Source organism: Gekko japonicus, unplaced genomic scaffold (genome assembly GCF_001447785.1).
Source record: "Gekko japonicus isolate JY-2015 unplaced genomic scaffold, Gekko_japonicus_V1.1 scaffold1146, whole genome shotgun sequence".
Classification (NCBI taxonomy): Eukaryota; Metazoa; Chordata; class Lepidosauria; order Squamata; family Gekkonidae; genus Gekko; species Gekko japonicus.
Genome location: NW_015173707.1, coordinates 139,535 through 165,685, shown reverse-complemented (window position 1 = coordinate 165,685; position 26,151 = coordinate 139,535). Strand labels below are relative to the sequence as shown.

Below are 26,151 nucleotides of genomic sequence, written 5' to 3'. Positions count from 1 at the left end.
CTTTGGAGGTAAATGCAAGATTTGTACTTCAGAGAAGTGGATTTGCATGCCCTAATTATCTCCTGCTTTGAGCTAACATAGGAATCCCTGGTCTGAAATGGTAAATCAAGACAATAGTGAAAGTGCAAACAGACTGGGAATTCTTGAAAAAACAACATTGTCTCTATTTTTTTAAAAAACCCACTATTTGTTAATAGCTGCTGAAACAACATACACACATGCTGCTCACTAAGTGAACTGTTCAATGTTTTTAAGCATCTGAATGAAATTATGTGACTTTAATATTTTATAAGTTTAAGTTGAGTCTAAAGTAGGGTTGCCAAGTCAATATTTCTTACCGGCGGGGGAGCCTCGTGGGGTCCAGGAGCCGTCCATCGATGTGCGCGCACACACACCGCCAGCACGTCGCCGGAAGTGACGCATGATGTCGATCACGTTGAAGGCGTGGCCCCGATTGTCGAAGGGAAAACCATAGAGTTTTCCCTCCAACGATCGGGGCCACGCCCCAAACGTGATTGACGTGGTTGCGTCACCTCCGGTGACGCAGCCACGCTGTGCTTCGGGGGGCGGAGTTCCCCCCGGGGGCAATTCCGCGGTGGCGGGAATCTGGCCTCCGAAGCGGGGTTTACCTTCCCCCTGCCCCCACTTGGCAGCCCTAGTCTAAAGGCCAGGTTTACACTTCAGCTGTAGATAAGTGGAAAAACAAATAGAAAGATTGTAAATCATTGCAAATTAAAGATATTTAACACACGGACAAATTAAAGATATTATATAAATACGTCTTTTTTGGAAGTCTTTTCCTCTTTAACAGAAATGATACAATTCATGTTGGCACATTTTATTTGAATTCTTTTTTTGATTTTTTTTGTTTTCCTCTTCCTGTTCCCTTATCCCAAAATTCTCCATGTATGGAGCATGTCTAAAGATGTCACAACATAATGCAACAATGTAACAGTATGCACAGAATTGCAGTCTGTTGTAAATTCCCTGACCAGGGCTTATTTTCACTGTATTTGTTTCATTTGTTCATTTATTTAACATATTTATGTTCCCACCTTTCTCCCATGAACCTTAGGGCCCAAAATGGGTAATATCAATATAAAAAAGAATCTGATACAACAATAAAAATTAGAGACACTACTTCTACCTGGCCAGTATCTCAATTGAGTATAAGATTGTGGGGATCCTTTGATAAAGGTAAAAGGGCCCTCTGACCAGAAGATTAATTTCTCACTATTATTATTGATCATGATCAAGATGACAGTGGTGGCCTGCTCAGAAACAGTGCATGACAGAAGGAAATGGAAAGGAGAGAAAATGAATGAGAATATTTAAAGATGCAAAGTTTCAGGTGCTTCCACTTAAAATAGAACACATTTTGAATGCGTTAGGCCCCGGTCACACGGGAGATTTTGGCCCGGTAGAGGGACGGATTGGGGGCGCAGCAAACGGGCATGATCTCACTGCAACATCTGGGAAGCGGCATGCCCCTGTCCCCACACCTGGAAAACCCTCTGTAAAAAAGAACCTCCTACAGAGGAGGACTTACCTGGAGCACCGCAGCAAGCACGGCCGTGGGATCGCCGGCTTGCTCGTCCTCCGCAGCAATCCAGCCTCCCGGCCGAACTGCACACGCACACACATGCGCAGTTCGGCTGCCTCCCTCCCTCTTCAGTGGCTCCCCACCCCCGGCATCTGATCGTGCCGGGGAGGAAGTGTGCGGCGGCTCAGGGGATCAATGTGATCCTGCCGCCGCGTGTCTTTTTTGGTGCTGCTTTAAAAGGCCGCACTTTGCCCGTGTTTTTCCCCCCGTGTGGCAGGGGACTTAGTTTAATATCATTTGAGATGCTACAGGTAAAGAATACATTGTCAAGACAGCCTGACAGAGGGATTTTCATTTACTTAACAGTGCCCCACCTTTCTCCCCAAGGCGGATGCAGAGTGACTTACATTGTTCCCTCTTCTTCATTTTATCCTCACAACAACAACCCTGTGAGGTAGGTTAGGCTGAGTGTGTGCAATTGGCTCAAGCTCACGTAGTAAGCTTCCATGGCAGAGTGGAGATTTGAATTTGGACCTCCAAGATCCCATTCTGACACTCCGACTACTTCACCACACTGGCTGTCATAGGAATAGGATGGGACCAATGTTCCCTCTAAGCTGTGGAGTCTTGTGAGCAAAAACTCTACTTTGTGAGCTATGGGCATTAAAGTTGTGAGCAAGCAACTTGGCTGCTGCATAAATGAGTTTGCTCCGGAGCCCTCCTTCCTGAGCTAGGACAAAAATGTGTGAGCCGGAGGCTAAAAAACTGTGAGCTGGCTCTCACTAACTCAGCTTAGAGGGAACACTGGATGGGACACATGGACATCCCCCCCCTCTCACATGAAGAGTAGATAGTAGTATAGACATAATGCTCCCAGTTAGGATCTGACAAATAACTATGCGGGAGGAGCCATGGCTCAGTGGTAGAGCATCTAGTCTGCCTGCAGAAGGTCTCTGTTTCAGTCCCTGGCATCTCCAGTTAAAAGGATCAGATAGTAGGTGATGTGAAATACTTCTAACATGGGCCCTAGAGAGCTGCTGCCAGTCTGAGTAGGCAATGCTGACTTGGTCTGAGTCAGTGTAAGGCAGATTAATGTGTTTACTGAAGCCCTTTTGTTTGGTGGCTCCCAGTTATCAGTTTTTGTGCTGACAGAAATTTCCCATGGACGGGCTTTTAAGGAGACATTGTTCAAACAGCATATATGAAATTTCTCAGTTTTGGTCTTGATCGCTTCACTAACATTGCTGGAGTAAAGTTTTGAACTTGCAAGAGTTAATAGTCCTCTTCCCCCTTCCATGGAATAATGCTGACAATAATTAAGGCCCCCATGCTGTTTCCTTATCTTGTGGTATTTGCTTCCCTTATCAGTCATCTCTGGGTGCCTCTGGCCATAGCAATGCTCTTGTGTTCCACAGGAGCAATGCCATTGCTTATGATTGCTGGAATGGTTGGTCCCAACAAACAGAGGAGAGGAAACACAGAACACTGAGATTGTATTTCAGTGTTATAACAGTGGCAAAATGACTCTCTCTCTCTCTCCCTCCCCCCCTCCCCCCTGTTTATTTGCAATAGTAATCTTGTTCTCTTATGAGGCTTCTTTGAGAAAAAAATTAAAAGTTTATGCTGTTGTCTTTTTGGGAAGAAGATTGTCACATATATCCATGGCTGCACATTCTGGTTTGCTGAAAATAAGAAATAGTAAAAATGTTCTATTGATCTTGAAAAAGAAAAAGAAAAAAAAGAAGAAGAAAGAAAGAAATAATTAAATCAGGGGGGTGGGACAGGAAAGAAACAGAACTCTAGCAACTTCCCCAAAGTTTCTGTGGACCAGGCCAGGCCTTAAAGGGACAAGAAATGTCTTCCTTAACATTCTTATTCACAGCCTGTTCTTGATTTCTTTTATTTTTTAACGGTGTGTGTCTTCCTAGTTTGCCTTCCTAGAGGCAACATATCCACAGAGAGGCATGAACTGACCACACGGGTGGGAAGGGGAGGGCTGCGCCACAAAAGGAGGGCTGTGCAGCCTTCCAAACCGATGAGTCCTTTGCCAGTACATGAAGGATGCCAGAATGTATTCGTTTAAATACTCAGGAGCATATTCTGAGTTCATCCAAAATCTGGGGATACTCTTCCAGTGGCTATAAGGATTATTTTTTTTAAGTATCAAATACACATTTATTATTATGACTCATAAAGTGGATTCCCTGTGTGAGGACGAAGGTCCCAAAACAGGCCCAGCAGGAGGGTCAAAATGGACTGCTTGTGCAGTAGAAAAAGACCACTGGTTTCTCCCCAAAATTAAAAACAAAATCAGTGGAAGGCAAGAATTGTTCAGGCATATTCACTCCATCCTGTATCAGCACATTGGCAGCAGGCAGCAGCACGCAGGTTCCAGCACGTAGCTGGGGCTGGTAGTCACAGTGAGGCAAAGCAATCATTCTTCCCTGTAGCCTAGGGCCTAAAAGGGCAAGGCTTAGTGGAGGATACATATCCTCTCAGGATAATTTCCTTTCCATAGTATCTTTCCCAATCACAGTTTAAAGAGCCCCACATAGAGGACACACAAACCCCATTCCCTTACTGCAAGTAAATCACAAACAATGCTCCCTCTGAGCTGTAGAGTCTTGTGAGCAAAAATTCTACTTTGTAGGCTACCGGCATGAAAGTTGTGAGCGAGCGATCTGGCTACTGCATGAATTAGTTTACTCTGGAGCCATACTTCCTGAGCTCGGACATAAATGTGTGAGCCAGAGGCTAAAAAACTATGAGCTAGCTCACACTAACTCAGCTTAGAGGGAACACTGATCACAACTACACCTCTGTTCAAGCAGGACATGTTCCAGTTGAATTATGCAGTCCACTTACATTTTGTCTTTCGCGTCAACACATTCAAAGCTGTTTTCCCATATTTTAGATTATAAGACAAAAAAATCAATAAACAGCAGATATGGTCTCAGGCCATTGGGCGTCTCTTCAGGAGTTGTTGGTATGAATTCTCTGTCCCTGGGTATTTCTTCTAGCCTTCCCCTTAGATGGCATGGGTGTTTTGGTAGCCCCAGGGAGGGTGAGGCAGGGGGTTCTCTCAGACCTCTCTGTTTCACTAGAAAGAAGGAAATGTCAGTTCCTATAGAGCAAGTGAGATCCAAGTGCAGAAGCAGACTTCCATGCATATTTCAATTCATGGTTAATAAACTAGGGGTAAGTCGCATGATCATTCAAATAACGTGAGGGCACATTGTCATCTATCTGCACTGCATATTTTTCAGTGGAATACATTTAGATGATCATCTGATTTATAATGGCAGCCTCTTATTCAGCAACTGAGACATTTATGGAAGGTTGCTTCTGTGTGGCGCCCTTTAGTAGACTTTAGAAAAGTATGTGTGGGAATGGGTGAAAGGACAAAAGTTCCTCTCTCTTTTTTTTTTGCCCTGCCTCTCCTCTTCCTCCACCCTCAGTTTTTTCCAATGGGTACCACTAGTTTATCTGGTCCCTTTTGTTTGCAAACTTTCGAGAGTTGAATGTTGGATGGGAGCAGGTACTTGTTTGATCATTATATGCCTTATATTGTTGTTTTTTATTGGAGTCCTTTTTTGTTGTTCTGAACAAGTGGACTGAACAAACAAACAAAGGAAATCACTAATACGTGTTTCATGAAATCTCCCCCCCCCCAGGTTTTTGTCAAGCAGGCAAGGATTTGAGGTTAATATCCCTGTGTATGGAACAGATTGATATCCCACCAGGATTCCTTTTGGTAGGAGCCAAATCTCCAAATCTTCCTGAGCATATTCTTGTCTGTGCTGTTGACAAGAGGTTTTTGCCAGATGACCATGGGAAAAATGCACTTTTAGGTAAGTGGCTTGTATTATTCTTTATGCCATGATAATTTGTAATACCCAAGTATTGACTTTCCAAGGTCATATTCAGGTATGAATTTCTTATTATAGTATATTGAAATTCGTTTTGCAAACCCTTTTCTACAAAAATAGAGTTAGTGTCTAAGTTATCTCATATAGGGACTTGCAAAAATTTTAAATAGGTAGCTTCTTGCAGTCAGAATGCTCTGCCTCCTCATGTGCTGACCATTGGGCTTTTTGCTTGGAGGTGGAGAGACTCATATCTTGTTCACCAGAGGCTGTCAGTCTTGGTCCTGGACCTTGGATAAATAGAAGCACCTAAGAGAATCAAGTCTTAGTTGGTTCTCTCTGGCCCCAGTCACACGAGCGGGAAAATCCACACTGGAAGGGAGGCATTTTAGAGGTGGAGCTAAAAGAAGCATGGGAGCGCTATCTTACATTCCCCCGCAGCTCTGTCCTCAGGCTGTCGGCAGCCGATCACACCAGGGAGGCAACAGCGTAGTCCCAGCGAGGCAACACGGCAGTACTGCGTTACTGTGCACGTGCAGGTCGCAGACAGCTGCTGGATGCCATGGGCTACTGGCACGTCTCCAATCAGACGCCCGCCCATGCCGCGCATTTACTGGAAGCTATACTACCTTTTCCCCAGTGCCTTTTAAATCCGCTTCTTTGGGTCGACGGTACGGGTTGGAGATGGGTGCGCTACGCTTCCCAGATGTTGTGGTATGATCACGCCCATTTGATGCACCCTCACTCCATCCCTTTCATGGGGCAAATCCTCCGTGTGACCAGGATCTCTGTAGACTTAAATCAACAGGATTATCAGCCACAAGTCACTCTAGTAGAGTCAATTTGCAGCAGAAGAGTGGGAATCTGACCCAGGTCAATAGGAGAGACAGGTAGCTGGTTTGTTGGGTGCAGCAAAACAAAGGAAGGGCTGTGGTACAACTGAAGAAGGATGGCCACTGGAATGCAAGAAGGAATTCTCTTGTCAGGTTATGGAGACTGAAGAGATAAGATCTAGTAAGTTATGTAAAAAAGTTGGTATGCTGTTGGAGCCTGTAAATCACTTTTCTTCTAGACTCAGAGCATCCAGTTTTTAATTCCTTAAATGAAGCTATTATGATGGTACAAAGAGTATGGAATATGCATGTCTCTCATGTGTTAGAGAAGATTTTTCTCAATAATCACTGATATTCTTGAAGACTCTGCAGTTTACCATCAAATCACATGCTTTGGTTGCACAAAGTTGCAGTCTCCATTTAAAAGATATTGGATAGCAGGTGTTGGAAAAGGCATTTCTCTGCCTGAGACTCTTCACCAGTCAGAGCAGACAATACTGAAGTAGCTGGTGCTTTGAGTTCAGTATGGCAGTTTCATTTGTATGTATATATGATATGTTGTAGGTTCTCTTTGTACGATAGTGTAGTGGCTAGGGAGCAACATTTCAAATGTTGCTCGAATTTCAATTTTCTGTCTACTTCGGAGGTTACATAATGATTGGATAGCAAGCACGCCTGTGCTTAGTCCTACCCCTATAGTGCTGATCTTGTGAATATTACCATAAACCCAGCCTTCTCTGCTACTCTGGTAAAATATAAAAGGATCCTGGACATAGTGACTTCATGCAATTTCTTAGATATTCTATTTGTTCCTAGTTGTTCATCTAGAACATAAGAATTATAATCTAGTATAATCTAGTGTGTTTTTGTGAGCTGTGCGTGGCACAATAACAATTTAACTACTGGGGGCAATTCCAGACTTCATGTAGCAAACGTTACAGCAGTGTATCCCCCAAAGAAAATTAAATGTGGCCAGTTCATGTAAACAACCATGCAGGGTTGCTGAAAGCTAGCACAGGCCCCCATACCCTTTAAGTCCCCTCACACCAGAGTTGGCCCCCCTTGTGTTCCAGAGAACACATACACAATGCTTAATTAGAATAGTCATGCAGTTTATACCCCCCAGCTACCCTTGGTGCAGTTCCTGGAGCCCCAAGGCAACCAGAGCCACTGGAATTTTGTACCTATTGGCAGCTCTGCATCTGTGTACTTGTGCCTGAGCACCTTGACTACACCAGGGTTCATGACCCCTGCTGAGCTGACTCTGGAATCAGAAGCTTCTGAGGAGGCGCCTGAGGCTTGGCCTTGAGGAGAGCAGAAAACTCTGGGAGGCCCCTGCAGGGCAGATGCATCTGGCCCATCTTCTCCAGAACTTGTCCCTGATGAACCTGCAGTGATTTCTTCCAGAACTTTGAATCATAGAATGTTAGAGTTGGAAGGGACCTTGCACGTCATCCAGTCTAATCCCCTGCACTCTGCAGGAGCATAGCTGAAAGATAGCCCTACAACATACCCGAAAGATGGTCGTCCAAGCCTTCGCCTGAAAATGTCTAGTGAAGGAGCAACCATCACCTCCCGAGGCAGTCTGTTCCACTGCTCAACCACTCTTACAGTTAGGAAGTTTTTCCTGATATTAGGCGATATCGACTCCCTTGTATTTTCCACCCATTAGATCTAGTCTTGTAATCCAGAGCAAGAGAGAATAGATCTGCTCCATCTTCTACATGACAGCCCTTCAAATATTTGAAGACTGCAATCATGTCCCCTCTAAGCCTTCTCTTTCCCAGGCTAAACATACCCAACTCTTTCAGCCTTTCCTCATAAGTCTTGGATTCCAAGCCTCCCACCATCCTGGTCGCTCTCTTCTGGACACGCTCGAGCTTGTCAACATCCTTCCTAAAATGTGGTGCCCAAAACTGGACACAGTACTCCAGGTGAGGCCTGACCATAGCCGAATAGAGCGGTACTACCACCTCCCGTGATCTGGACACAGTGCTTCTGTTAATGCATCCTAAGATTGCATTAGCTTTCTTCGCAGTTACATCGCACTGCAGGCTCATGTTTAGCTTGTGATCAACCAGAACACCTAGATCCTTTTCACATGTGCTGCTGCAAAGCCAAGTCCCTCCCATTCTATATCTGTGCCTTTGATTTTTTGCCCTTGGAGAGCCAGCAGTGGGAGCTCTGCCAGAATTCCCCTCTGTTTCTTGGGTCCTGGGGCAATTTAGCACCAATCCAGGACTCAATCCACATGCCCACCAGAATCTGCCTTTATCTGGCAGGAGCAGTGGAGGCAGAGGGCTCATGCCAATATAGCCCAGCAAAGATGCAGTGTCAGGCTGGCAGCCCATGCTCCATCTCTTGGACCAGATCATGGTGGATGTAATCCTTTGCAGGATCCCGGTTCCAGTTAAGCTTGGCAAGATGAGTCCCAGGTGCTGCTTCCAGAGCAGGTGGACCTCTGCTGTTGTCTCAGCCTATGTAAGCTTTGGTTGAGAAGGGATGTTTGATGGATCAACTGGTCCACTAGATGCAAGTGTGTACTCCTGGTCCAGCTCCTTGTCTCCAGCTGCAGCTTTCTTCCTCTAGCTCCTTGCCTCCAGTCCCAGCTCCTATCAACACCCAAGCCTCCCTATCTAGGCCTGAGAGCAGCAGCAACACCTGAGGAGGCCTGACTGGCCCTGCCTGCGGAATACAAGACAGCATGTATGTGTGGATGCTGAATGAGGTGGACACATTATCTATATTATGATTTTTTTCTCAGCAAGCTATAAGCAGCAATTGTGATTCTCATGTAAAATGAGGACCTGTCCTGAGTTCCTTCTCTACTAGTATGTCCATTTTCTCCAATTGTCAGATGGCACTCCTTTTTAAAAGACAGAAGATTACTAAGGAAACTACATGAATACTTGTTTGAATAGTTGAGAAACATTCCACAGCCCCAGAATAGGAAAGAAAGCGGTTACATGAAGCTTGCTTTCTATATGTGTTTCAGTTATGTTCATGTAAAAGGGCAAGTTCTACAAATGTGGCTAGTCTCATTTTCAGAATTGCATTCCTGTCACTGCAAATCTCCATGCATCAGGTTGTTTGAGGGTGGTTTGGTATTCCCACAGTGTAGCATTTCCATCTTGCATGTGCCTTTTGTTTGCTTTGTGCTAGAGTTCTAGTTGTTTTTAGGTGACAGACTTCATGTCCCAAGTTTTGAAGGAGAGGGGCCTGTTTCCAGATTTGGACTGCATGTGCACCAAACAGATCAGCAATAGTGCTTTGCCTCTCAGTGATATTAAAGTATCTTTGTATAAAATATATTCAAATCTAGGTAGGTTGTAATGGGATTCTACAATCCATGATACCATTGTTTTCTGGCCTGTGCATTATTAAAAATTCAGAAACTTATACTTCATTTTCTAGCCCTATTGGTTTGAAATTAACTGTGGTGGCAAAAATTCCCATGCAACAGGAATCACATTTTTTTTAAGTGTTGCAAATTATTCACTGGCTATGATTCATCGCATTTCAAGACAACCTTTTCATGCCTGAGTGTGTACAAATATAAGATGTAGAATAATTTTATCTTGACAATTGCACATAGTTGACCTCTGCCTGTTATCTAAGTAAACTGGGACGCTACAACTCATAAGGCATTTTCAGTGTAGCTGTTGATGGTGAAGAAGTTGCCTAATCATGTTTTATAGTCACTAAAGGAATATGTTGAGAAGATGCCTTTTGTTACTCCTCACTCACTGGGTGTCATTTGCCTTCTGCAAAACTCTCTTTGAAATCAGCAGGCAAGGATAATATATAGCCCTGACTATAACTAGTGAAGCCTAATCAACAATGTAATTTAGGTCACCTTGCAAAACTAGTTTGACCTGCTGACCTTTCTTCTAAAGTCTTTTATGTTTAGAAGAGATTACAGTACTCTTTAGCATGATGAGCTTTCAACTTCTGTTTCAATGGGACTAAGTGCTTTGCTTCAAATATTTACTTATTTATGTCCTAGCAGAATGTCCCCACAGACCCCCTTCAAGGGGGCAAAAGTCTGCCGTGACAACATAGATTACTTCTTACATCAAGGAGTTCTATAGGCCAGACAGGATATTTATTCCCTCCTCCCTCCCATTCTGTATGACTAGTTTAAATCCCTTTTTCCACATAAAAGCAAACAAGAGAAAACTGAAAATGTGATACAGACTAAGATGGTATTATCAGTACACGGAAGAATGTTTGGTTCCAGGAATAAAACCCTGGCAAAGGAAGATGGGTTTGTGAAAGGATGTTGAGGATGTTAATAGAACTGTTCAGCACTAGTTCTTTTGCAGGGTTTGATGGTTTGCTTCCCTCTTGAGATGCTGATGTAAAAGATATACGGATCAATAGAACCATGACCAGTAATTCTGAGGAATGGTGATAGATGTCCATGGCTTGTTCCATTCTTCCTGCTAACTGTATGCAATTGAGATGCATATTAATAAATATATAGTACAGTAGGCACTAAGTGGCTAACTGGTGCATCCAGTTAAAAACCAACAACACAAAATTAGCCAGGAACAATAAAATAGCCTGTTTTGCAGCATGCTTTGACAAATGGAATGTATTTTTTCCCCCTCACAGGTTTTTCTGGAAACTGTATAGGCTGTGGAGAAAAAGGATTTCGATATTTCACTGAATTTTCCAACCACATTAACCTGAAGCTTACCACTCAGCCAAAGAAGCAGAAGCACTTAAAGTACTACCTAATAAGAAGCGCCCAAGGTGTGCTGTCAAAGGGACCTCTAATATGCTGGAAAGGTAACAAATGCCTTGTTTGATAGACCTATGCCTGAATGTTAGGGAGCATTAAATAGAGTTTCTTAAGCTTAAAATTAAGATAGGCTTCAAAACAATTTATCTTAATTTTGATTATTATTTTTTTTAAAATTGGGGATTCTTTGTTATGGTATTTTGAGTTCTTCATCTGTGTACAAGAGTCTTTGGTTTGAGTGTCTTTGGTCATGAGTTCAAGGCGTGTATCAGCCACCAGAAAAGCATTCCTTACACTCAACAGAGAGTTGTGACTAACCCCAGCTCTGTGACAGGTATGACTGCATGGTGTACAAATTTGCAAACAGGTATTTGTCCCATGTGTATTTTTAGGTATATACATAAATCACATTCAAAGAGACCTTGAAGGCTTTTGCTGTTTGAGATCCCTGCATGAGCTGCTTCCTTCTTCATACATTTCACTGAACAGTAGAGACGTTGAGTGAATTAGTAAATAAGTCATAATAGTAAATGAGTAAATTTATTAGATATTAAACTGAACTGTAAGTCAGTGGGGCTTAGAGGAACAAACTCAAGTAAGTCACAACATGCAACTGCAGGCAAGCAGGTTTACTGGAGTTTGTTTTCTGCCCACAAGTCTAGATTCTAAAACAGGGTTTAATCCAGTCTTCCGCTATCATCTTAGAGAACTTGGGCCATTTAAAATTGCTATGAGGGGTGATCATGATCAGGACTGCAGCACTGCAGGATGAGGTACTCTTATCCCACACCAGTACTTTTTCAAATGCTGAAAAGGCTCTGGTCCAGCTATGCTCTAGGCCCAGTCAGGATCAGGCCCTCACAGCATTTTGAAATGGCCCAAATTCAGCTTTGAATGTCAGCGGTGTCCACAGGTCAGACCCACGGATGCCATAATAGTTCAGCCCATAGGAACTCTGATTCCTACGCACAAACTAATTATGGTAAATCCACCTGCCTGCCTTTATATGTCAAGGGTAATGGGAGTTAATTTGAAACCCAGATTTCTTCATTGCTTGATATCTCCACTGCTGAAGTTTAAAATAGCGTATACTGTAGTACCAAATATATAATGGGATGGATCCTATCCCTATTATACCACTCCACTTAGCAAAGTTTGGCCCTGTTCATACAAGCCGTTTGGGCCGGGAGAAGGGCGGATCGGGGCCGGAGCAAACGGGCGCGATCCCACAGCAACATCTGGGGAACGTCGTGCTACCGTCTCCGATCCGTCCCATCCCGCCCATGAAGCGCACCAAAAAAGAACCACCTACCTGGGTGGTTCTTTCGAATGGGCCGCGGCAAGTGCGGCCGTGGGATCGCTGGCGCGTCCTTGCGCCGGCGCATCACTGGCTCCTGGCCGAACTGCGCATGTGTGAGCATGTGCAGTTCGCCAGCCTCCCCTTCCCACTGTCGCTTTCTCCCCGGCATCTGATCGTGCCGGGGAGCGACAGCGCCACGGCTCGGGGTATCCGTGAGATCCCGCCGCGCCGTCTCAACTTTGATGCGGCTCAGATTAGCCGCAGTTTGACCATCCTTTTCCCTGCCGTGTGGCAGGGGCCTTTATTTATTAAAATATTTATACTCCACATTTGGCTCAGGTTTGAAGCCTTCTTCCAACTTGGGTGGCTCATTTGTTGGCTGAAGAGCCACTTGTTGGAAGGAAGGCTTCTTAGGTTGGAGGAAGGTAGTGTACTTGGAGGATGGCTGGATCCATCCTTGTATATACAGTTATTTGTATTACACTAAATTTGATTGATTGATAGATATAGCTATAAAAGGGACTTTGTTAATGACTGTGAATATAAAATCCGTTGGTATGCAGATAATGTTGCCTTCATATCTAATCCTGAAAACTTTTTTCATACTAATTCAGATAGAGATTAATAAATACAGTAAGGTTTCAGGGTGCTAAATAAATACAGGTATATCTGATATCAATTATACTAAATTAAGAAAAGAATGGAAATGTTCAAAATATCTAATTTAAATTGAATATCTAAACCCTGGAAATGTCTAGGTATACATATTACACCAAATTTTAAGGTTTTGATTAAAATCAACCGCTTTCCTCTCATGAAAAAGAAAATCAGAGACCTCAGAGGATCGTACAAACTATATTTTTCATAGTTTGGCAGAGCTGTTGTTAAATGTTTGAGTCTTCCTTAAATGAATTTTCTTTTGCAAACCACCCCATTTCTTGTACTTGATTAAATTCTTGAACAATGGGAATCTTTCTTTAATACTATATTTGCCATCAGGATAATCCTAATTTGTAATAAAAATATTTTTACAAATAGAACTAAGGGAAAAGGAGGTTTGGGGGCTCCTAGTTGATACTTTGTAATGAATCATTCCACAGTAGAAATAAATCCAATGTGCACTGGTACAATATAGAAAAGTTCAAACTGCAAAGTATTCTGTTCGGTGAATTATCTAAATAGCTCAGTAATTACACTGGTAATCCATTTACATTGCTGTATTCAAAATTTGGCATAAATGGGCCAAAGTTGCCCTTTACAGATTATGAGATGCATTCTCATTTTAAACTTCACAATATTAATTTAAACAGGAGAATGTAGTTCAATAGAAGGGTCTTTACCTTTAATAATATATTTTAACAAGAAGTCTTTAAACCAGTTTAGTCAGTCAGAACATATACTGGTATAAATATCTACATGTAATACCTGTTGGCAAAGGTGTCATAAAATTGATGCCATGGTTCATGTATGGTGGATTTGTCCCTCAGTTCAAACATTTTTGACCCAAACAGATATAGGCATTTTTTCTGCAACTTGATTTCCTTTCTTACTTTCTATTGAGTAAAACTCTCATAGTTCTAGAATACCAAATCAATTTAAGATTTTACTGTTCTAAGAAAGATGATATTATAAACAGTGAAATTACAAATATATGTAAGAATTAGATTTATCCCTCTGTTACAGTCAAGGAATCTATCAGTATTATGATTCTCATTTGGTAACCTATCTTCTTTTCTTTCTTTTTCTTATTCCCCTTGTTTATTTGTATCAAATTATGTTGTGGTTTATTATACATTACCTTTTTTGTCAATGTTCTGACCCTTGTTGACTGCATACTTTATGTGTACATTAAAAAAATCCTGTAAATAAGAGTTGTTATTTGATAAGAACTCACATGAAACTGCCATAACAGAACATTGGTCTTGTCTGCTCAGACTGGCAGCAGCTCTCCAGGGTCTTAGGTAGCAACTTTTCATATAATATACTACCTGATCCTTTTAAAACTAGAGATGGAGGTCTAAAGCTGGGACTATCTACATGCCAAGCAGATTTTCTCCCACTGAGCCATAGCTAGAGATGTAAAATCTGTAGAAATTTTGAATCCACGGGAAAAGAATGAAGTTTTTCCATTCCCCTACCCCCCTAAAAAGAACAGAAGATGGAAAAATGGAAACAAATGCAATAATTACTTAATTATTAAACATGTTATTGATTGAACAACATAAAATGCATCACTTATAATTTAGGCAGCGTATAGAATTGTACAATTTGGCATAGTCATGGAATTTGAAAGCATACGTATCTTCATTTTTTGGAAAAAACTGAAAGTATACCCAGTACTTGAGAAGGAGTTGTAAACTGCTTTTTTTTGCTGAACCCTATGCCATCATAGCACATGTATCTTTAATTTTTGTCAATTTGATAATAAACAAAATAAATAATATTATTTGAACAGAAACTTTCTCATAGAGTCACAATAGGTAAGACTCCCAGTGTGTCTGGATATTAAATTAAACTTTTTAACATTGAAAACCCTGGACTCTTTAATAATGTATTATCAGTAAACACATAGCATATGAATTATTTAAATATAGTTATTTACATGTAAACAAAAAATCTTGAAAATACTGTATATGTCTACAGTAAGAGTATTTTTTCAATGCTCCCAAAATTTTCCCCAATTTTTCATTAGAAAATTGAGAAAATCCTCAGACTTTTTCATGCTTTCCATTTGGAATAAGTGAAATGTTTTATATATGAAGTTTTTTCCCCAGTGCTCCCCCAAATTTTCCAGCCTTTTCATTGGAAACTTTTTCATGCTAGATATCTTTAGTATGAAAATCCTTGTTTTAAAATCCATTTTATTCATTCTGAAAGAGAAAACATTTCATAGGAGTCTCTTTTAAGTGGTCCTCCAAATTTCCCAAGTTTTCTATTGGAAAAACCGAGAACAAGGCCGTTCCTTTTCCCCCTGAGCCCTCTCATCTCTAGCCGAAGCCCTTCCACATGACATCTGAATGCAGCCATCGAGGAAGATCAAGCTGCAGAGAATCTGAGATTATATTTGTATCCCATGAGCTAAGCGTGAGGCAGGGAAGCAATTGCTGATGAGCATGTTTGAATTATGGTACTAAAATTTACTAAGAGATTACTTTCAACCTGTCCATCTTGTACATCTTCCATATATATGATATGACATTAGAGGGAACCAGCAATTTGGGATGCATTGTGGCTGTCTGAAAGTACTCCCCTCATTTTACGGCTGCTTATAAAAGGCTTTCATTGCATCAGCTCTTGAACAGGCACTATGAAATGGCATAACATTCTTTAACAGTATGTGCAGTTATGGGATTTGGCTCATAACACACACTTTTTTGAGTGGCTCATGTGATATAGCTGAAGTATTGCAAGGATGCAAAATCTAATCCCATTCATATGGATGGGATTGTGTTTAGTGTTGCCGCCCACTACCCTCCTGTATGTGATTTGTGCAAAAGCTTGTACATTATAGCAGCATCTATGCACTGCCTGGTGTTGTTTCAGTGGTGTAGTATCCAGGTTAGGGTTGCCAGGTTTGGGTGGGGAATTACCTGGAGATTTTGGGGGTAGAGCCTGAGGAAGATAGGGTTTTGGGAGGGGGGGAACTTCAGCATGGTACAATGCTATAGGGTCCACCTTCCAAAGCAGCCATTTTCTCCAGGGGAGCTGATTTCTGTTGCCTGGAGAAGGACTGTAGTAGTGGGAGATCTCCATCTGGAGGTTGGCAACCCTAAGTATCCTGGCTATTTTGGTGCAGGGATCTTCGCTTTTAATCTTACTGACTTTTTGCTTTTGTGCAAAGGATTATAGGATAGTACTGCTAATGGTATTAAATTGTTTTTCTGTGAAGCCCTTCCTTGATGTCCTGTCAAAATGCAGTATCATATTTGCGACACTAAATATAAAGGAAACTATAATTTTTCAATTACAAATTTCCAAGTATATGATTTTTGACTGAACTTGCTATATAATTGTTTCCCCCAAATATGCTGCACTGTCCTTTTTATTGTTTGTGTGTTTAACAACTGTTGTTCTGAATTGTCTCTCTGTAACTCTGGCTGCCTTAATATGTACTGTAGCTACTTCACTTGCAGAATGTAGAAGCAGGCAATCATCTGCTGTTAGCCATTCTGCTAAACCTAATCCTTCAGCATCTCCATCCACGACCCCTGAGAGTGGAGCAGCCAATGGATACAAGACAGGGTTCACTCAGACAGGTAGGAGCTGAAAGTGCATTGTGTCCTAGAGCTGAGGAAAGTAGTGACTATGCCACAGCTTAAGCCTCATGGCGAGGTATATGATGGGATGAGGTGAGGTGGTGGTCTTGGGTGGCTGATGTTGGGGGACGGCAGCCTGTGAAAATACCTTGCCATCACCCCTGTTGTCATAATGGCTATCACTTTTTCTTTGCCACCCTCCACTCAGCTGCTAGAACAGCTAAGATATCTTTAAAGACTGTATGGCAAGCTGTAAAAACCCCACTGGGGATGTATTTCAAGATGGAGGAAAGGAATATTAGTTGGTCCAGCTGCTGCATAGGGGTGGGAACAGTAGGCAGATAGTGAGGGGCAGCAAGAAGCAGATGGTGGTAGTGGGGGTGGCAGGTGGGGACAGTGGCCTCTGTTGGCAGCTCTTATTGAGCCCTTGTTTATGTGCCTTAGAGTTGTTGACAATTAAAGGGTCGACCTACAAAGCATGGCAGTTGCCCAATATATGTTCATTCTTGTGTTTCTTAGGACAAAACCTGCATGTGCCCCACTAAAATGAATCAAAGTTGCTTAGCAACAGTGTTCGGAGAAGTGTAGCTTATGCGTTTTGTGCAGTTTCCTTACAGGCCAAAGGATTGGGGAAGTCCTTCAGTCATATGGTTAAAAGAAACTGAAATTTGCATATATAGCCAACAGAAAATTTCTCTTGAAAACCATAGGTTTATTTTGGGTATTCAATTATTTGATAACTGTATAGGTTTGTTTACATCTGTGTTGCTGTATAAAGGCAAGCAAGATGCATAGAGTTGATGTACATATGTTTTTAAATATGGCTAAGAAATTGTGAGTTAATGGGGTTGTATGTAAGCAAAATTCTTGTAAGTAAAATTTCCTTCCCCATCTTTACTATGCCTAAATTGGTAGCAGCTTTGTTATCCACACTGGATTGGATTGGAAACAACAAACTCTAATGGATTGGGTAAACTGAAATATGTGTTCTTGCAATATTTGTGATACCACTATGTGTATGTGATACACTGTAGTACCTATCACTGAATCATCTGTATAGGAACATAGCTCCTTTCAAGCTGAATAAAATTCATCAGTGGCCGGAATCTTGATAAAGTATTATTTACTTGCTTACTTATCCACCAATGTAAGCTGGTCAAATAAAAGTTATCACTATTTAATTCTATAGCTCCTTCTGTGGACCCATCTTGCCAAATATGAACAGATGACCATACCAAGAACTTAACTGGTTATATTTTAAAAGGCTTACATTGGAATTATGCCTGCTCTGTTGCTGATCATCAGCAGGAGATCAATATCAAATAAACCTGTACTAATATTTCATTTACCCTTCTAAACTGGATTACAAATGTTTCAGCACAATTGCATTTTTGTTTTTATGAAATCATGGTCTTGAGATTTTTTTGGTATGGAAATATATAGTTTATCTGAAATAACAAAGGATCTATATTTTTATGTCTTGGGTGGTGCCAACTAAATTAATAAATCTACCTTCTGTGCTCTGCTTTTTTCTTTTCACTGTGTGCATTGTCGCATCACAACTGCCAGTCCCCTTTTTAACTCCTGCTATCCTATTCCAATGAAAATATTATCAAATTGGCTGCTTTCAGACATCATGAGCGAACTCCAGTTTGTTTGTGACTAGAATGGGCCTAGTTCATTTTCAGGCTCACATGTTCCCTTCCTTCACCTCTTTTCTTCATACCAAAGTCAAGACGAAAGATTTTCTGGTTTGAAATGAACCAGAGTTTGCCGTGACATTCAAATGGAGGTATTTCCCAACCCAGAGTTGGCAACCCTTCCTAAACACCTGTCTCCTTGCAAATACCTTCTAAAATCTTTACATATGTATCTTAAATCTGTAGGTGATTCATTTTGTGGATTTTAGTACGCACAGAGCAAGACTGTTGCCTGGCCATAGCTTTTTCGACATTGGCTTTGATTCCAGTGACTGTATAATTCTTTAATCTCTCTACTTTCTCTTCCTCGTGTTCTCTGTAGATATTAGTGCATGAAAAACAGATGCCATCAAACTACTATAGTTGCTAAAACCATAGGGTAGAACTTTGCCATTCTCTGCTTAGCGTGGGAAGGTAACACGATGCAGTCCAGTTTACCAAGACTCAGGCCCGTAGCCAGGATTTCCTTTTTTTGGGGGGGCATTTAAATTTCTTAGGAGGCACCAAGTGGATTAAATTAGTTAAAGCTTCCCCAGCTTGGACCCCTCCCCCCTGCCGACTCACTCATTTACTAATTTCAAAGGGAAGCTTCCCAACGCGCCCCTAGCTGGATGGGGTTAGGTCTTCCTACGGCTCTCTTGGCCGGTGCTCCACCAGCAGGCAGGCAGGGCGGACACCTTCCCCAGAGACGGAGGGTGGCTGAAATCCGGCAGGCATGCTGGAAAAGCAGGCGGTGTCTCCTCTCCTGCGGCGGCTGCTCTTTCTTTTTTCTCCGGGTCAGTCGGCTGCAAGCCCAGCCTCCCATACCAGCATGCAGTGCACCAACTGCCCACTGCTCTCCCGTTTACAGGGGCCGGGTAGGAAAGGCAGGCAGGCGGCAAGGCAAGGCGGTGGAGGAACACGCCAGTGTGCTCGCCCACTCAGCCAGCCGCCAGCCAGCCAAGGCGAGTGCAGTTGCCACCAGCTCAGGACCCTCCCTCCCCAACCACCAGCCCGGCATGGAGCCAGTAGGGCTGCTGACAGGCAGAGAAGTCGCTTTGAACAAACCTCACTTGGGGAAGGGGCGGTGGCAGCCGGGGGGGAGTACTCCGGAAGGCCCAGAGTGTTGAGGGCCCTGGGATGCAGGGAAACTCGGGGGGGCTTGGAAAGAAGTTGGGGGGCTGGGCCCCAAAATGCCACAGTGTAACTATGGACCCGCCAAGACTCCTTACTGCCCTTGTGTATTGACTCACTTATATACCAGTTGTTCTGAGGGAGGGGAAAAGGAGAAAGAGAGACTGCTTTCCAGAAGAGTAAATGTAACATACTTCCTTGTAGCTTGGATGTTTTATATCTCTCAGTGTTTTGGCAAAGGTTCTCGTGTGCAGTTGCCAACGATTATTCCTGCTGACAAATACTTCCTTTTTCCATAGCCCTCTGCTTGTTCCCTCATGTGTTGTGTTTTGTTTTAAATCTCCAGTGTCTATCAGGTTTGCAGGTCTTTTAATAATATCTTTTACCTTTGCTTTTAGTCCCCCCCCCTTGCTGGCTAGTTTCACTGGTGTAGGTTGAAATGATCATGCCCCTGTTTGCTTTTCTCAGATTAATGTATCCAGTGAAATCCAGTTTGCTTTGTTTGCAAGGAAAAGTTCATTGTTAGGTTACAAAAATTTGAAAATATTAGGATATCAACAGCCTAAGGGGAAGATTAATCTAATGTGAAATATAATTTTTACAGACAAAAAAGTCATTCATATTGGCCTCAGAAAATAAGAGTCTACCAGGGCACGGCAATAGTTTGCATTAACATTGGATTCTCTTCCAAAACAGTCCTAATTGTCTTATAAATTATGTGTGTAAAGTAAGCCATTTATCATACATTTCATTATCTTGCATAACTCATTCTTCTTCTACTTACAAGGAAGTGCACTGAAAACCATTCTTGGGAAAACCGTGTTGCCAAGCCTTCTGCCTCTGACTTTCATGGTCTGCTTCCTTCCACACACTTTCCAGTCTTGCCTTCTCGGTCTTAATTGCTAAGATTCCTAAGATGCTGATTTCTGTGCTGTCACCACTGGAAAATCTGAGTGCTCTGCTAAAGTCTACCTGCAATCTGTAAGGGTGATTTTCTAGGCCATAATTGTTGACTAAGCATTCTTGAAGATCCCATCACACTGGAGTGCATCAGGGCCACAGAGAAAGAGGCCTGGGGGACCAGGACAGGCACAAGTTAAGAGAGTGTTACTAATGTGGGCATAAAAGGAGGAAACCACACAGCAAGATGAATTACTTCAGGGGCTTGCGATCCAGAGAAGGCAGTGGGGAGCCACTTGGAAGATTTCCCAGTCCAGCATAACAGTCTTGGTGATTCTGAGCCTGGTGACTTCAGGTAGCTTCAATGCACTGAGATAGCAGGGCAGTAAGGACAGTAAGGACAAACAAGACAAGGACAATGGAATACCTTTTCTTGGGGAACCATGATAGCATTGACAAGAAGGAAAGACACCTATTCTGGTGAAGCATTATAGATTAGTGGAACACTTTCTTCATTATAGTGAGAACTTGGATGAGCTAAGCCCTAGCAAATACTAATTAAAATCTTGTGTATTTTCCTGATTCAGGTTGGCTTTCTCTCCCATTGAACTGCCTCACATTCATGTTCCAGCTCAGATTTCTGAGCTTGCATGGCATGAATGGAGAATTCAGACAGTCTTCTCTTCCCTGACTATGATATAAGTTTTGCCATGTATGGCTGGAGATATTTTTAAAAGAGAGTTGAAAAAAGTTTGATATGTACATGCTCTGTATGTTGTCTCTATTCCAGCAGGGTTTGCAGACTTCTGAAAAAAACTACTAGAATTTGCAAAACATGTTTACTAGAATCAGTAACTGAAAAAGTTTACATATAATGGATAATGATGCCTCTCTCATACCACATGACACTCTGAAAACAATAGCACCTTGTCTCTAATTTTGGGCAGTTTACCCATTACTTAATCTCTCTCTCTGTCTCTCTCTCTGTATTGAGGATGTTAATATTTAGCCACCTTTTTGTCCAAATGGATAGTGTATGCTATGGTCAAGTATGACAACAGAGCTGTGTATTGCATTGTTGTTCTGATCTTAGCTTTCACATTATCTTTATGCCATTGGAACATTCATTTGCTGCTCTCTGCTATATTTTACCTTTGTGCAAAATCAGCAGTATACCTATTTACCTGAAAATATGAAGCCACCTGCCCACAAGTAGTCCTGTTCAAGTAAACCGAAGTACTTGTCCATAAGTTCTAAAATTTAAGACACAATTAAAATAAGTGTTAAATAATGTGAATAGAAAGCCTTCAATGTGGGAAATGCATTACTAATGATAAGTATAATTATAAGAACCTAGTGTAAATTCTTGGATTTAATACTTCTAAAGGAACTTATTTGGATGTTTTAGGAGAATTCAAAGATTAACATAGATTTTGTCAAGTAGTTACAACAATCTCTTTGACAGACTCCTCAATATTCAGTCCAGCACAATCTTCCTCTGCTGTTAATTTAAGTGGAACACGAGATTTGTCAAGGGATAAGAACATAGTGAAACCAATTGCTTTGCCTGTGCAACCTGTAGGAAAGACATTTGCAACAGGTAACATGTTATCTTCCCAAGGGTTGTTATCTGACAGGGGAGAAAAAGTGGACCATTTCCATAGTTCCAAGTGTGGGAGGATCAGATCCTCCTGCTGGAGAGTGGTTCATAGCCCTTGGTACAGTCCATTAAGTCATGTTCCTGGCCAACATTCAGTAACATGAATGATTATTGCATCTCCTCCTGAACCTAGAATGTTTTCCATATCCAAATTGAAATCTCAATGTATTATTTATTTATATACTTATAACGACATTTCAGTTTCAAAAACATTCATGATGGTTTTGTCTAGGTGTTTAATATAGTCCTTAGGAAAACAATGCCTAAGATGTTAAGTCTTTGATTATGGATAGAATTTACACTATCCAAGCTAAAATATTACATAAAACTCCAGTTCATGAAGACTAAATGTTTTAAATAAGAAGGCAAAAAAATGGGGGAGAAATTCCTTTTTAAAGGCAGTCAACAGATTAAATAACATTGAGTGACACTTGTACCTTCTAAATAAACTGATCAGCTGTGTGAAATACATATGTATATTAGCCAGATCTCAGTGTAAGTTCCCTTTTCTAGATGTGGAAGGAACCATAAAGTAACTTAATACTGAATAAACAGAAGCAGCTAGTTATTGTTAGACAGAATGACCATCTTTTATATGTTCGTCTTTGCTACCTACATCTGACACAAAATGAACTGAGGGTCCCATGGTTTACAATTTACTCTCATTAGGTCATTAGGTTGTATCTAACCAACAGTGAGCAGAACTTTGGTCACAGAATGGTACTTTGCCGTCTGCCAGTGCAACCCATTCTACCTTTCAAACAACTGTCTGCTCCTCTCAAACCTCTGTCTCTGGGTTCAGAGGACCCCCAGGAGTAGGTCTGGCCAGGATGTGGGGGGTTTGCAGTGACAGGATAGAATCACCCCAAGCCACTCTCTCACTTCTCCTTTTCTGAGAGGGAAGTGCCTTTCTGCCAGAAGATTACAATTACAGATTACAGTTGGCTTCCCCATTCAATAAATACTTTTAAAATCTGAAGCCCTACTTTTTTATTCATTGTAGATGCATTTTTCATCTCCTGTCCATTTCTTTTAAAAAAAGGAGAAAGGAATTTCCTTACAATCTGATTTTTTAAAAATGTTTAGGTTAGCCTGAAAGTACCCTTTATTTTGTTTTGTGCTATCAAAATGGAATTCCTCTATAACACTGAGATACATGGAATTTAAATTTAATTTTGTAAACATTGTCTTGCCTTATTGTAGCCTTCTGGGATTCTGTAATACAGTTGTTCATTTCCAAACAGTCACCTAAAGGGAACTCTGTATTTGGTTTCCTTCAGGTCCACTCCCTCTGCGTCCTGGTGATGTTGGTAGTGGAAACAACAACGGAGGACGAACTAGTGTCATGAACTCTACAGTCTCTCGTCCAGTTCCTCACTCAATGTCTCCTGGCCCTAGCGGCATGTCTGGAGAACAAGGTGAAAAGAGCCTTTGCATGTGTCACCTCTAAAAATTTCAGTCCAGTTTTTCTGATTTAAAATTTTTAGAGCTTTGAATTAACCAGAATGCTGTATCAGAGTGATTTCATCTGTGGGGTGAATAATATCTGGGTAATCAAAATTCTAGTCTGAGTGCATGCTGATAACAGAAATGTTTCTTGTTCCCTGATTAATATGAGTCCATGATATATATGATTTTTCCTACTAGTCTGTCAAAAATATAAAGTCAGGTCAGTGGAAGATTTGTCTATGGTGTAATTCTGCTGGAATGTATTTTTCTACCTTTACAATATCTGGGGATTAAGATATACATGCTATAAAAGGTGCTATAAAAGGAGATATTTTTCTGTCAGGACTAAAGTATAGAACAGGGCTATATAATAAAAGGACGAGAGGCCTAGTTGTTTGTCTATGGGTTTTCATTGAGCCCTACAGCATATTCCATACAAATTAATATAACTATTTCAGAACTATTCTGTATATGTAATGGGTACTTGTGTGTTTTGATGGCTTTAATGCATCTTCCGGAGACCTCCAGTGATAGAATAAATCTATATCAATATGTACATGACTGGATCTGAGAGGTAGTTAATACCTCCTTGAGAGAAGGAGTGGTGGTAACCCCAGCACAGGCTGTGCTGCGTCCACTACTAAAGAAACCTGGACCCAGGATATTTGAATAATTATCGACCAGTTTCAAGTGTTCAGTTCTTGAGCAAGGGTCTTGAATGGGTGGTGGCTGCACAACTCCAGGTATCAAGATTGTTTGGAACTTTTCCATTCAGGCCTGGATATGGGACTCAGCCTTGGCCATCCTGTTAATAGGAGATATAAGGAATGCAACTCTGCTAATTCTTCTGGGCTTCTCACCAGGTTTTGATACCATTTATCATGGTATCCTTCTGGGTCACCTTTCAGAGTTGGGACTGGGAGATACCCTTTTACAGTGCTTCCAGTCTCGCCTGAAAGGTAAATTTCAGAAAGTGATGTTGAGGGACTGCTGCTTGGCCCCTTGGCTTCTGGTATGTGGTGTCCTGAAAGCCTCCATCTTGTCCCCCAATCTTTTCAATATGTACATGAAACTGCTGGGTGAAGTCATCCAGAGATTTGGGCTTGGCTGTTACCAATATGCTAATAGCACTCAGCTCTATCTTGCACTTCCAGAGGATCCCAGAGAGCCTGCAGAAATCTGAACCAGTGCCTGGATACAGTTTTTTTTGGGGGGATACAGGCTAATAAATACCCCGTTTCCCCGAAAATAAGACCTACCCCAAAAATAAGCCCTAGCAGGATTTCTATGCATTTCTGGTATAAGCCGTAGTGTGTCTTCTTGAGAAAAAATAAATATAAGACAGTGTCTTATTTTTGGGGAAACACGGTAGAAGCTTCATCCCAACAGGTCCATAGCTTGGGAGTGTACCTGAAGCTGGGCCCATTGCTAGATAAGCAGGTGGCAGCTGTGATCAAGAATTCCTCTTTGGAAGCTTTGACTGGTTAACCAGCTGTGACCTTTTCTGGGCTGAAAAGATCTGGCCACTTCAAGAGTAGAACTACTCTTGAAAAGTCTTGGAAATTTCAGTAGTATAGCATGCTGCAGCCAGCATGTTGACTGGAGTGAGTCAGAAGGGCCCTATCAGAAACAATGGCTCACAGTTTGTTTCTAGGCCCAAGTTAATCTGCTGCTGTTGACCTTTAAACTCCTGTCCTGTGTAAGACCAGCCTACCTGAAGGACTGCCTATTCCCACATGAACCTACCTGACTGCTGAGGTCAGCTCTGGAGGCCTTGATTCAGAATCCCTGTGATAGACAGGAGACTGTCCTGCTCCTGAAGGCGAAACAGCCACTGTGTTGAGCCTATGGGAGTGCTGCTCCAGCATCCAATCACCTTTCAGAAGGGGGGGTGAAAAGTTGGAGGGAAGCACAGCAGGGTTTAGTTCTGCCTCAAGAAGAGAGCAGCGAGAGCTCAGGTCTGGCTCAGAATAAGAGAACATAGAGTGAAGGTTAGCTCTGCCTGGTAGTGTGGTAGAGTGGTTAGGCTATATCTCTGGGAGAGAACAAAATACCCTGTTGTATTCTCAACACCGAGCAGACCTTCCTTGTACCAATTAGTCTGACTTGGGAAAGGGTAGGCTGGTGTGGGTAGAATCCTGGGTGGGTGAGAGAGGATCCAACCAAGGGGCTGATCAGTAAAAGCTTCTTTGTGCCTGAAAGCATTGAAGAAAATTCAAACCACTCTCTGAAGCCATAACTTGCTTAAATTTATGTGCCTCAGCTAGGTTTCTCCTTTGTCTATCTGGAAACCTGTGCTGCTGATCTGTTCTTTGAAACCAGTTTCTAAATAAACAAATCTTCTGTATTGTTTATATAAAAATCCTGCCTCAATGATCTACTTCTGCACCACAAAACTTACCTCATGATAGCGAACCCATTTGTATACACTTGCTACCTTAAAAACACCTGGTACCTGGGGGGAAGGTTTATATTTCAAAACAAACCTGATCCCCCAAAATCATACATGGCTGTGTGAGTCCCCTCAGTTGGGACTAGGGCTGCCAAGCCACGGTGGGGGATCCGTGCGTCTTCACAGGGTCCCTGCCGCGGGGGACAGCGATACGCGTTGCACCGCCGTCGCCAGGATGTGACGCTATGCGTCGCTCTGGCAACGGGACTCCAAACAGCCCTGTTGCCAGAGCGACGCGTAGCGTCACATCTTAGCGACGGCGGTGCAACACGTATCACTGTCCCCCGTGGCAGGGATCCTGTGAAGATGCACGGATCCCCCGCTGCGGCTTG

At 42.1% G+C, this 26,151-nt stretch overlaps 1 protein-coding gene across 1 annotated transcript in view; it reads left to right on the top strand.

The window, feature by feature from the left end:
• GREB1L (growth regulation by estrogen in breast cancer-like) overlaps positions 1 to 26,151 on the top strand; it is a 121,888-nt gene that overhangs the window by 7,530 nt on the left and 88,207 nt on the right. Inside the window, exons 3-7 of the mRNA XM_015423303.1 lie at positions 5,218 to 5,394; positions 10,860 to 11,036; positions 16,423 to 16,545; positions 21,724 to 21,858; positions 23,199 to 23,345. Of these exons, the coding sequence (XP_015278789.1) occupies positions 5,218 to 5,394; positions 10,860 to 11,036; positions 16,423 to 16,545; positions 21,724 to 21,858; positions 23,199 to 23,345 (759 nt within the window). The remainder of the gene's footprint in view (positions 1 to 5,217; positions 5,395 to 10,859; positions 11,037 to 16,422; positions 16,546 to 21,723; positions 21,859 to 23,198; positions 23,346 to 26,151) is intronic.